Source organism: Oncorhynchus mykiss, chromosome 23 (genome assembly GCF_057628025.1).
Source record: "Oncorhynchus mykiss isolate SJ-2025 chromosome 23, ASM5762802v1, whole genome shotgun sequence".
Taxonomy (NCBI): domain Eukaryota; kingdom Metazoa; phylum Chordata; class Actinopteri; order Salmoniformes; family Salmonidae; genus Oncorhynchus; species Oncorhynchus mykiss.
This window is the reverse complement of record NC_143044.1, coordinates 46,917,399-46,930,207: the sequence shown is the minus strand read 5'-3', so window position 1 is coordinate 46,930,207 and position 12,809 is coordinate 46,917,399. Positions and strand designations below refer to the sequence as shown.

Sequence of the window (12,809 nt, the reverse complement as noted above, 5' to 3'; positions counted from 1 at the left end):
ATTGGACAACAGGTGGACTTTATTTAACTAATAATGTGACTTCTGAAGGTAATTGGTTGCACCAGTATTTATTTAGGGGCTTCACAGCAAAGGGAGTGAAAACATATGCACACACCACTTTTCCGATTGAATTTTTTAGAATTTTTTTAAACAATAGATTTTTTTCATTTCACTTCACCAGTTTGGACTGTTTTGTGTATGTCCATTACATGAAATCCAAATAAAAATATATTTAAATTACCAGTTGTAATGCAACAGAATAGGAAAAACACCAAGGGGGATGAGTACTTTTGCAAGGCACTGTAAGTCCTCAATACTCTCAAATGGTGTATGGCTGTGGTTGCACACTCAAATTGATTGTAATTCTTAACTTCCTGAATTTTGCAGGCATTTAATTTGCCAGACTGGCAGAATTAAAAAGCAATCATAAAATTCAACTCCTCCACATAAAAAAAAGTGTGAATACTTACATTTACAATGCACACATGTTTTGCCTAATTTCTACAACATGTGGTTTCATATTACATTATTAAAGGCACTCCACTGTAAATACTGACATGCTTGATGGACAATCGGAGAGCTTGAGAAGGAACTCATTATGATTATGAAAAAAAAAAGACAAAGAGATTTGTTTTGGATGCTAAAAACACACATTAGTCAGACGGAGGGATCCGCCATAGAAGGATTGGTGTAAGAAACTCTAAAGTTATAATGTATTAGTTGTTCTAATGTATGCTATTCTGCTATACATGGAGAAAACTAGGAAAGAACTGCTGTTGTCTTGAACTCATGAACTCACTGTACTGGAAGAAGGCGAACATGATTTAATGCTGCACGCAAACAGATAAACAGTCCTTCAAAGTACAGTAAAGCATTGCATGATTATGAGTAAAGTTCAGTTGGTTACTGGTCTGCATGACAAAAACATGTAGAGTATGTCCTGCAGTGTGTACTTATATGGTGCAGCACCAGTGTAGGCTTACTGACTGTATCATGGAAGTATTTATTGGCCATATGGCTTGTGACACCCCGTGAACTCCTAGTTTCAAGTGAAACCCCAAATCACAGTAAAACTGCAAGGACAGGAATGGATACAAATTCAGCATTAGGCACATAGCTAATTACTGTGGATCAATGTTAATAAAATCTTTCCGGGCAGATTTAACCAGGTAGGCTAGTTGAGAACAAATTCTCATTTACAACTGTGACCTGGCCAAGAAAAAGCAAAGCAGTTTGACACATACAACAACACAGTTACACATAGAATTAACAAACATACAGTCAATAATACAGTAGAAAAGGATATATACAGCATGTGCAAATGAGGTAGGATAAGAGAGGTAAGGCAATAAATAGGCCATGGTGGCAAAGTAATTACAATATAGCAATTAAACACTGGAATGGTAGGATGTGCAGAAGATGAATGTGCAAGTAGAGATACTGGGGTGCAAAGGAGCAAGATAAATAAATCAATAAATACAGTATGGGGATGAGATAGATTGGATGGGCTTTTACAGATGAGCTATGTACAGGTGCAGTGATCTGTGAGCTGCTCTGACAGCTGGAGCTTAAAGCTAGTGAGGAAGGTAAGAGTCTCCAGCTTCAAAGATTTTAGCAGTTCGTGCATAAGGGGAAAACATTAATAAGCGATGTCACAGATTTATTTAACCAGAGAGCAACCTGCCTTCTGTAAAGATATACCCTCCCAGACTGGAAGAGGAAGTCAATACCCTCCCAGACTGGAACAGGAAGTCATATGTGAGAGGAAGGAGCACAACAAGCTGTCATCAGATTGTAACAAGCCCTCTGGGGTAGAAACTCTCTGGAGTAGAAGCGCTCTGGGGTAGAAGCCCTCTTAGTTGACCCTACTACAATACTTGTTAGACGCCCAGGAATCGGCCTTTTTCTGTCCCACTCAGCAGGTATACCTATCCATCTTGACCGATACCCATATGCGGAAGAAGAGGATATTATGAAGGCACTGTAAAGAACCCCTTCCTTATCGCCCAGTGATTTAATCTAAACTGAACACAAATAGAAACGCAATATGTAAAGTGTTGGTTCCATTTTTCATTAGCTGAAATAAAAGATCCCAGAAATGTTCCATATGCACAAAAAGCTTATCTCTCTCAAATTTTGTGCAATTTTTTTACATCCCTGTTAGTGAGCATTTCTCCTTTGCCAAGAAAATCCATCCACCTGACAGGTGTGGCATATCAAGAAGCTGATTAAACAGCACGATCATTACACAGGTGCACCTTGTGCTGGGGACAATAAATGACCACTTTAAAATGTGCAGGGGGGGGGGGGGGTGCTGATGAGTATTTATTTATTTTATAATGTGCTTGTGTGAGAAAAACGAATTATGATGGGCTGGGCCTGGCTCCCCAGTGGGTGGAACTGGCTCTCAAGTGGGTGGGCGTATGCCCTCCCAGGCCCACCCATGGCTGCACCCCTGCCCAGTTATGTGAAATCCATAGATTAGAGCCTAATGAATTAATTTAAATTGAGTGATTTCCTTATATGAACTGCACCTCAGTAAAGTCTTTGAAATTGATGCAAGTTGCATTTATATTTTTGTTCAGTATAGTCTAGTGCTCATTAAACAATAAAGTCAACTCAGGAGAACAATGGATACATTTCTGTTGCTTGTTGCAATATGCACAAAAATAAGTAGCTAGAGTACAAACAGTGTCTCCTGTTAATGATCATTCAAAAATAATGCTAGAATAACTACAATAATAATTGAGTCAGTCTTTGGCGAAACTCTGAAAAAATTAATTTACAGCTTTGTAAGAAAAGTTGGCTGATAATGCTGATTAGAATATATGGAGCAGGAGCAGTCCGAGTGAGAGCAGTCTGAAGTAGGGGAAGTCTGAGTGGGAGCAGTCTGAGTGAGAGCAGTCTGAAGTAGGAGCAGTCTGAGTGAGAGCAGTCTGAAGTAGGAGCAGTCTGAGTGAGAGCAGTCTGAAGTAGGAGCAGTCCGAGTGAGAGCAGTCTGAAGTAGGAGCAGTCTGAGTGGGAGCAGTCTGAGTGAGAGCAGTCTGAAGTAGGAGCAGTCTGAGTGAGACCAGTCTGAAGTAGGAGAAGTCTGAGTGGGAGCAGTCTGAAGTAGGAGCAGTCTGAGTGAGAGCAGTCTGAAGTAGGAGCAGTCTGAGTGAGAGCAGTCTGAAGTAAGAGCAGTCTGAGTGGGAGCAGTCGGAAGTAGGAGCAGTCCGAGTGAGAGCAGTCTGAAGTAGGAGCAGTCTGAGTGAGAGCAGTCTGAAGTAGGAGAAGTCTGAGTGAGAGCAGTCTGAAGTAGGAGCAGTCTGAGTGGGAGCAGTCTGAATGAGAGCAGTCTGGGTGGGAGCAGTCTGAGAGGGAGCAGTCTGAGTGAGAGCAGTCTGAAGTGGGAGCAGTCTGAGTGAGAGCAGTCTGAAGTTGGAGCAGTCTGAGTGAGAGCAGTCTGAAGTTGGAGCAGTCTGAGTGAGAGCAGTCTGAAGTGGGAGCAGTCTGAGTGGGAGCAGTCTGAAGTTGGAGCAGTCTGAGTGAGAGCAGTCTGAAGTTGGAGCAGTCTGAGTGGGAGCAGTCTGAAGTTGGAGCAGTCTGAGTGAGAGCAGTCTGAAGTTGGAGCAGTCTGAGTGGGAGCAGTCTGGAGCAGACATTTTCAGTCTAAAAACTGTACATTTGTTTGGTTTATTTTCTTGGAAGGTGGAAATATAAAGATTTGTATATTTACCAATATGTCAGGGAATTTAACATGTGTGTCAGGAATCATAATACTGTATATCATATCATATATCATATATCATATCATATATCATATATACTGTATATAGTATTAGTCTCACATCTAAAATAACAAGTATGCCATAAAGGGGGTGAGAAGTCAATAGACAAAATAAGATGACATTGAAATCACAATGTCTAGTGCCACAAGGAATGACCAAAATCAAATGTCAATTTTAAGTTTTTTTTTTTTTGTCCATGTAGTTCGCTGATCTGCCTTTGAACTCGATGCATTGGCACCTGAGAAATTGTTTACAGTGTTGGCGCCTGTTATCATTAGGTTTTATGTGCCCTCTATGGGCCATGCTGGCTCAGTCGAGCCTTCTACAGTGTCATCAGAACGTGATTAGCAATAGTCCTACCTGCAGGAAAAAAACACAATTTGAATAGGATGCAATTTGAATGTACTACTGCTAGGGACTGTCTAATGAATTCGTAATGTTGCATAACAATCTATCTAAATAACAATAATAATGGATGTGTTTCATCTTCCTCTTCATGATCTTTATAATCAGATATGTGTGTAATTCATTGATAGCTGACCCTTTGTTCCTATAGCAAGTTACAGTGGGCCTACCCTAAAATGTTATTTTTTAATTGTTTATATGTTTACCCTAATTTGTACTTATTGTTAGTATTACCTTTATAGACTAGCCTAGCCCTTATGAGAATCAATGTGGACAATAGTTTGTTTCCTTGTCAAACAACTTAACGCATTGTTGTTTTTGGAAAGGTAGGCCGGTCAGCAGGGAAAAATATAGACCGCGGGTGCTCTCCTCTCTTCAAAGGCCATCTTCCTGGCATAACAGTCACGCACGCGGTTCAGACTGGGGTTGTTTGTGAAAATTGATTTTTTTATATGCAATTTACGCAGACGCTGACCTAAAATAATACAAATTATAATAATATCACACTTTCAGAGGCTCTGGTATAGGCTAAAACATCATTATACATTTCATTATCCATAACATAGGCTATATTTTGTCCTTGTATGTCACAAGCTAAATTTGTTTCCAAAACTGCACACGACGCATATCGCCCTGACAAGAGATAGGTCCATGACATGTCACGCGCAGCCTGGGTCTCCCGGGACAGTAAATGTTGCCAAGCGTGAAGTATCAGGAGAGCTGGAGTAGCACTCCACTTCAAAGTATAGTTCCGTGTTAATCATGTGAGGGGGAAATGCATAATAGACTCAGTGTACTGGTGAAGTAACCGAGCAAGCACTGAAAATAGGTAGGAATCAAATCAAATGATTGATTGAATTCATTAGTCTAAGTAGCGGCGCAGGGCCCACACTCAAGTCCCGGTGGAGAGGCTGAAGAAAGACACTTGTTGCTTCCAGTGTTCGCTCATTCATGCCTTGGGCGCACATCTCATCTGTGATCTGAGATGTATGCCCAATGCCCAAGAGAAAGTCCATGGGTAATTCTGTAAATCAGAGAAAACCTTGTAAAGTGTGTAAAGTGTTATCATAGTATCAATAGTTCGATATGTTTCTTAATGAGAACAGGATAACATGGCGTATTCCTTAGTATAAGTCTAATTTGAAATCAGCACTAAAAACCAGCTAGACCTGTGTTAGTGATAGCCCATCATCCACTGCGTGAACCTTTTTAGCCAACGCCTATTCTGTCTGTACATTAAGACAAGATCTCATCAGTCCTTCCAATAATCCTTCCTGTGTAGGCCTATTGGGTAACAAGGTAGATATAAACATTGAATTATTGCCTAGTCCCTCATTATTATGTCCTTAAACAGTAGAGACACCAATCGCCTGGATTTAATTCGTTCTCTCTGTCTGCTCAACATGACATGTCTGAACGAATGCAGCTCATCGACCCACTTCGGGCCTGTCTCGGGGTAGCCAACGGAAAAGCCACGTCCCGCCTCCACCCTGCGCTCCCCAAAAACATATTGCAATAATCAGTCCAATTAGTGGAGGTAGTGGCAAAGAGCTTTTGGGTTAGCGATGGGAGGTTGTGAAAATAGGGGGCGACTATTAGAAGAAACGCGATCCCCGTTCATCAGCATTGTAATAATCACCGCTCAGACCAGCCACGCCGGTCCAGCCAAGCTCTGATCAAACTGATCCGTGGAAACAAGAGGTTTACAAACATTGTCAAGGCGTGACCGGTACCTTGATTCGGCCTGTCACTGCCAGGTTCCTTCGACCTGCAGCAGAGGCTTTGATCAGCACTTGTGACTGCGCAGTGTCCCAGCGGGCACTTTCCGCCTGCAAGGAATAAACGAATAGGCGCACCTTTAACCGCAAGGAGCACTACACCTGTATAGGGCATTGCATTGCTATTGACAAGGAGTTGGAACAATATAGGCCTATTCTGTAATTGTAAGCCTGATTTATATGTACGCCAGGTTGGCTCTTAGCGTTTTCTGTTCATGCCAGTTCCTAATAGCTTAAACTATTTTTTCACATAGACATACACAAAGGCCCATCTCAGAACAGAATTTCAAATGAATTTCATTAAATATTATTTTATTCTAGATCTGTATAGCCCTAACGTTTATGTGGCCTATAGCCAGGTTCGTACATTTTCTCAATAGACAAATATCCTATGCATAAGCATTTAACAAAAAGGGTGTGGAAAATAGTGGGGCAGACGACTGTTGTCCCGCTCATCCCAAAAAGTTATCATAAACGATCTGGGAGCTTTATGCCGGTAGTGGCTGGTCAAATCAAATCAAATTTCTTTATATAGCCCTTCGTACATCAGCTGATATCTCAAAGTGCTGTACAGAAACCCAGCCTAAAACCCCAAACAGCAAGCAATGCACGGTCTGTCAAACAATGTTTGGGTGCTCATTTTAAACATGTGTGCTCGTTGCTTTTGTACCATGAAAACGTTTCTTCAACATCTCCTTTAGATTTGACTTGAAGCACTATTTCGTGTCATTGATTGAAATTATACTCAATTGGAAATTATAGCCTATTATGCACGGTTTATTTTGTGTATGTTATTAAACATGTATTAAACATAATTGCATCGTGTGGCCTTCTATTTATATTGAGTACCACACATATTTGTTTAATTAAGCATAGATGTAGCCTACTATTATTATTAATATTATTATTATAAGTAGTAGTTGTATTAGTATTATTAGTATTAGCATTATTATTACATTTCCCTATGTAATAATACATCTGTAAGTGGATGAAGACGAACAAACTACTCAGAGGTGTATATAACTAATGCCCAGTCTAATATCATTACATTGGGAATGTGTATACCTCTAAGAATAACCATTTCAGCAGCCTTGTCCCCTGATGATTAGCATCAGTCAAGCTAATGCCTAAATACCACTTTGCAAACTTCGCTTCAGGCGAATTTATTAAAGTATGCTCCTTCCGTGAGTGAAAACATAACATGGAAACGGATAAGGGTTTTCTTTCAGGATTATTCATCTTGATGATAAAAGGGAAATTAGTTAGTGTGTGTTTTCATTCGGCGAAATTTGCCATCATATGATATAAAATACTGAGAAGCATGTTAAAATGAATGATGTAATTTATGGCTACAGTATGGATGCATTTTAACCTACAAGTGCATATGAGACATCCCACGGTCCTTTCACTAAAGACTGGTTTTCTTGCTATTAAATGGCTTTGTTTACTGGGTCTGATTTAGAGCGCAGTGGTCTGAATTAAGCTAGAGTAAAACTAAACTACAATTTTAAAGATAAATAGAGACATAGGACTATAGCCTAAATATGACCATAAATATTGTTGAGCTTTTTGAGCCAGTATAGCCTAATAATTGTGTCTTTCAAATTTGCGATGTGTGCTTTGCCTAATTCAAAGTACTGGCCGAATGGCAATATATCTTTAAATCTTAAAATAATATAACCGATGAAAATGGCCCTATATTCATGGTTGACAATAATGGCAATATTTATATATTCAAATGTACTAACCTTGAGTGTTGACTAGACGAGTAGCCTACACTTTGGCTTGAGATTTGTGGAGACTCTTGGGCTGGCTACACCCTCGCCTGAAAGAGGCAAGGCAAATTTTCATTGAAGGCAAAACAACACAGAGCAGAACACGTTTTCATGTCTTGCTATTTTTACAACCCTTTCGTTTTTTTACTACACGCGTTAGTGATTCTATAATTTCACACAAAATATAATTTTGCTGAGCTTTCTTGTGGTCTGAGGTGCTCTTAAGTTAGCAGCAAAATTACAAAGCTCTTCGGATGAAAGCTGCAACAGTTTTTTTGCGCTCTATTTTACAGAAAGCACATCATTCAGATGCTGTTAATATCTGTGGATGGAAAGAGACCTGGCCTAGTGTGTTATGATACGGGTGAGCGTAAATTGACTTTATGAAGAGGTCCCCCTGTGATGCAATAGAAATCTATGAGCTGGTCAATTCTCCACTCCACCAGGCAATAGATAATAACATATCCACAACAGGTAGCCTAGGCACTCTCAGTCAGAATAATTATTTGTATCGGGAGATAGAAGATCTATATTTATGAACTATTAACATATATTTCTTAAATACTATCTCCAAACAAGAGGTTAATTTGTCTTACCGGCATCAAGCTCAACCTTTCCTTCCCATCAGAAAGCCTTAGAGAGCGCGAGCTGTCCCCTCCCCTCTCTCCCAGACCAGTCTTTGCAGAAAACACCTCTTTCAACCGTTTGTTTTATTATTCAGACACCTTGTGCTTTTGCCCTAATGCTACAGTATTCCACAGTGTACAGTTCCTGGTGGTGTGCCCACAGGATGCCTGCCTGCCTGCCTGCCTTGGTATTTTGTCATATCCTCATGTGTATTAAATAATGCATGGTTAATTACACCAGATGTTGTCAATGGGCACATGATCTAGCAGGGGTTAAACCACGATTGGAAGGTGAGGTAACTGTCTTCAAATCTGGGAACTTTTCTATGACCGTTTTTTTTGTTGTAGAAATCTATTTAATTCAACTGTCTCCCATTCCTGGAACACGTCAACAGTGGCCCCAGTTTGCCTAAGTTTTTTAACTTGGGGAAATACTGTATCTATAGACTTTTGTCACTGTGTCGAAACAGGTCAAATTATACCACATATTTCAGGTAACAATTTGTGTTGTTCCCCCAGCAATGTTTATTTACGCCGAGCCTATAGTTTAAGTATGATATCTATACCATGATGTGCCAGATGCGTGCTGTAGGCCTACATAAAATGTCGTATTGCAATGTAAACATTAGATGGCACATCATTAATGAGCAGGAATGGTGGAGACTGTGTATACATTTTCTACGCGCTTTGGCGCCATCCTCCCCAGAAAAAAGGGATCACTGCTACACAGCTTCGCACTCTTTGGCTGCCTCAAATGTCTGTCAAAAATTGGGAGAAAAAAAATATATTTACTGGAAAAATCTGGGCAATATTTCTATTGGTAGGCGAGCTTGGATAGAAGGGGACAATCAGTCAGTGGGACCAGGTAGCCACCTCAAAGCATATCTGGTTACTTTGGATGACAGCGTAACCATGACAAAATCATTTGACTAAAACTATTGTCTTTTCCTCGCCATCCACGGGTCAGATAACCAACCAATCACAGTTCACATAATCGCTTTTCTTTCCATCTTAGAATAATATTATTAAAACTAGTGAGCAAGCCTGGTCTTCAGGAATAGGTTATGTTGAAACGAAATAGAAAAGGTGGACAACGACTGTGGAAGGAGTAAACTCTTTCTCTCAGTATACTTGATGGGAATGCTATGCATTTTGTATTGCCATTCATGAACGGGACTTTAGTTTTTACATTTCGATTGGATTTTATATTTTGATACAGCCTACTTTTGGAGAACTTCATGGTTGTTCGTGGACTTACAGTGTAGGCTACTTGCATTACTGTCTTAGCCATAACAGAGGACGTGGAAGTAGAGCAAAATATACGTGTTTATTAACTAGCAACCATGTCTATGCTTCCAACTTTTGGCTTTACGCAAGAGCAAGTTGCGTGCGTCTGCGAGGTCCTCCAACAGGGTGGAAACATCGAACGGCTCGGGCGATTTTTGTGGTCTTTACCCGCGTGTGAGCACCTCCACAAAAATGAAAGTGTTCTCAAAGCTAAAGCTGTGGTCGCCTTTCACAGAGGCAATTTCAGAGAGCTTTATAAAATCCTTGAGAGCCACCAATTTTCCCCTCACAATCACCCGAAGCTGCAACAGCTTTGGCTCAAAGCACACTACATCGAGGCGGAGAAGCTCCGAGGCCGCCCTCTCGGGGCTGTGGGAAAGTACCGCGTCCGCAGAAAGTTCCCCCTGCCTCGGTCTATCTGGGACGGCGAGGAGACAAGTTACTGTTTCAAAGAGAAGAGCAGGAACGTACTCAGAGAATGGTACACGCATAACCCCTACCCTTCCCCGCGGGAGAAGAGGGAGCTCGCCGAGGGCACAGGGTTGACAACCACACAAGTCAGTAACTGGTTCAAAAACAGACGGCAAAGAGACCGCGCGGCAGAAGCTAAGGAAAGGTACGAGTAAGTAAATGTTTACTCTTTGTCTTATTGGTACATTTGTTTCAATGTTTATGTGTGCGTAAAAGTCTGGAAGCTGACTTTACCCTGGATTATCTGGTAGGAGAAACCGACTCATACATACTATCCTCTCATTTCATACCAGGGTATTCTAAATTATGTAATATTTTATTATAAGCGATCATTAATGATAATTATAACTTTGATAAACACAAGCAAACTAATAGCATGCTATTATTTGACCATTTAACCTATCCATGTGACTAATTGACGCATGCTTAGAAATATGAACACTGGATGAATTTTAAAGAAAACATAAGGAATCACCCTTGAAGATATAAACCTGAGTACTTGAACATATGTACATTTAGGCCTGGTTTAACTATTTCGCACAACAACAAAAAATGTTCCTTGAATGTCAAGATGTTGATATTCTGCTAGTAGGTGGTAGTTATTTTGCTATTGCTTACTGAGCTGTTTGTACATTTCAAAGTTTTGAAATTATAGGCCTACTGTAAAGAGGACCTTTAATGTCTTTAGTCAGGTGTTCACTCAGAGGGTGTCTTCTTTCACCCGCTGGTGACTAATTCAAGCTGAAACCACTGCGTAAATCATGCCTTTCCACTTTAAAACCATGAGTCATTGCGCCGTGACTGTGAATCTATGCCTAATACACTTTTAGCAATAATTAGGTCTGTCATTAACGCCTGCCAGCCTGTGTATACACAGTTGAGGTTTGACCTTATGCCTTCATACCCATATAAGCCCAAACTAACCGTATAGACCAGTTTAGATATCATTAAAATGGCTCAACATTTTTTTCCTAACGTTGACTTGATGGAATACGGTAATGACAAATGTGTCTATTTATTCGTCCTCATTATAGGGTACGTGTTGTTTGATAAAATATGTTTAGAAATGGCAAAATGCAATTCAGAGTCTAATTAGATAATTATATAATAACAGTTTAGTTATAAATATAAAATAAATTGCCTAGTGTGTGTGTGTATGTATGTATGTATGTGTGTGTGTGTGTGTGTGTGTGTGTGTGTGTGTGTGTGTGTGTGTGTGTGTGTGTGTGTGTGTGTGTGTGTCCATTGCATTCACAAATTCCAAAATAAGTGCCATGCGGACTTAACGCGCTTGTAATGAGACTAGATGATGCAAGAAAATCGAACACTGATCCTAGTTTCAAATAGGCTTTGACTCATGAGTTTCACACATTGTTATTTTAATAGCTACATAGCCTGCTACAACTTCTTATAAAAATACAGCATAGGCCAATGACAGCGACGACATAACCTACACTTCTCATTTACCAGTTCATTTTAGTCTACAGGCCTGAAACGTGTCAATTAAAAACTGTACTAATACTACATGTTTAATCTAACAGCTCAGGATAATTATGATGAGCCTATAGGCCTATGTGTCGTTTGCAAGCGAATGCATGTTTGTAATGGCTACATGACAATGCGGAATGATGTAGGCTACGTTATACTTTACTATATTATTATCTTTCCTTTCTACAGGGAAAACAACGAAAACTCCAACACCAACAGCCACAACCCATTGACTTCTTCCATGAATGGAAATAAAACACTTTTGGGGAGCTCAGACGACGACAAAACGCCCTCAGGGACTCCGGATCACATTTCCTCGAGCCCGGCAATGCTCCTCGCTTCAAACTCCGGGCTGCAGATGCACGGCCTCGCGCCTCCACCTGGGCCTAGCGCCATCCTCGTGTCCAGCCTTGACTCCGTGCACCATCATCACTCTTTGCACGACACTATACTGAACCCTATGTCGTCTAACCTGGTCGAACTCGGCTCTTAAACATGGGACCCTGTTGGGAAAGACCTTTCTGAGTGCACATGGATGTTTGAGAAAAGCTTCAGGCACTTGAGGCAAAAGGAAAGAACAGAGTCGGAAAAATGTGACACACGCCGTGAGAGGTGAGATGGTAGGCGTTTAGCTGAACAGGCTGGACTGAATGGTATTTTACCGGAATGTAATAACATGTCATACTGTTGAAAACGATAACAATAAAATGTCTTAATTCGTGTTACTATTATCGTTCTTATTTTAAGGGATACATATCAACAGATGCATAAACTCCAAGTCAGGTATGCCCCATGTCCTTTCGTTTACACATAGGTTTTCCAAGAGAGCCCCATTCAGTTTGTTTTTGTTTTGGGTTATCATCGCTAAGTGTTTTACTATCATGAGAGCCGTATGTTAACGATTACAGACTATTATCTTTTATTATTTGTATTTTGAAATCATTTGGAGAGAGACTGCGTGTAAACTCTGCGATTAATAACTAAACATAAACAAATAGATCCCACTACAGTTTTATATACACTTTACAATTATAACGAATAAACAGGAGAACTTGTTTAATTTGAAATATTTCCGCTTTTTCTTTGAAACATAGCAATTAATTGTTGTCGAGTCTGTTTTTGCATATCACAGTTGTCCATTAAGAAATATATCGTATGATGGAAAACACCACCTGAGACGTTAAATGCTTTAGAACTCACATTTAAAAC

General features: G+C 40.2%; 1 protein-coding gene and 1 long non-coding RNA gene across 3 annotated transcripts in view; one reads left to right on the top strand and one right to left on the bottom strand.

Annotated features, from left to right (window-relative positions):
- LOC110502999 (uncharacterized) overlaps positions 1-8,523 on the bottom strand; it is a 61,817-nt gene extending 53,294 nt beyond the window's left edge. Inside the window, exons 1-2 of the long non-coding RNA XR_002470412.3 lie at positions 8,325-8,523; positions 7,702-7,778 (exon numbers count right to left, since the gene is read on the bottom strand). This is a non-coding gene — a long non-coding RNA (uncharacterized LOC110502999). The remainder of the gene's footprint in view (positions 1-7,701; positions 7,779-8,324) is intronic.
- Positions 8,524-9,058: 535 nt separating this feature from the next.
- LOC110502998 (homeobox protein SIX2) lies at positions 9,059-12,326 on the top strand. Of its 2 annotated transcripts, none has more exons than XM_021581361.3 (2): positions 9,059-10,257; positions 11,790-12,326. In XM_021581361.3, exons 1-2 carry the CDS (start codon positions 9,698-9,700, stop codon positions 12,091-12,093), a joined length of 864 nt encoding a protein of 287 aa, XP_021437036.1. In that variant the 5' UTR covers positions 9,059-9,697; the 3' UTR covers positions 12,094-12,326. The 2 variants fall into 2 exon arrangements, with proteins under 2 accessions (XP_021437036.1, XP_021437035.1); XM_021581360.3 differs by having other exon boundaries at positions 9,089-10,263.
- Positions 12,327-12,809: the final 483 nt, after the last annotated feature.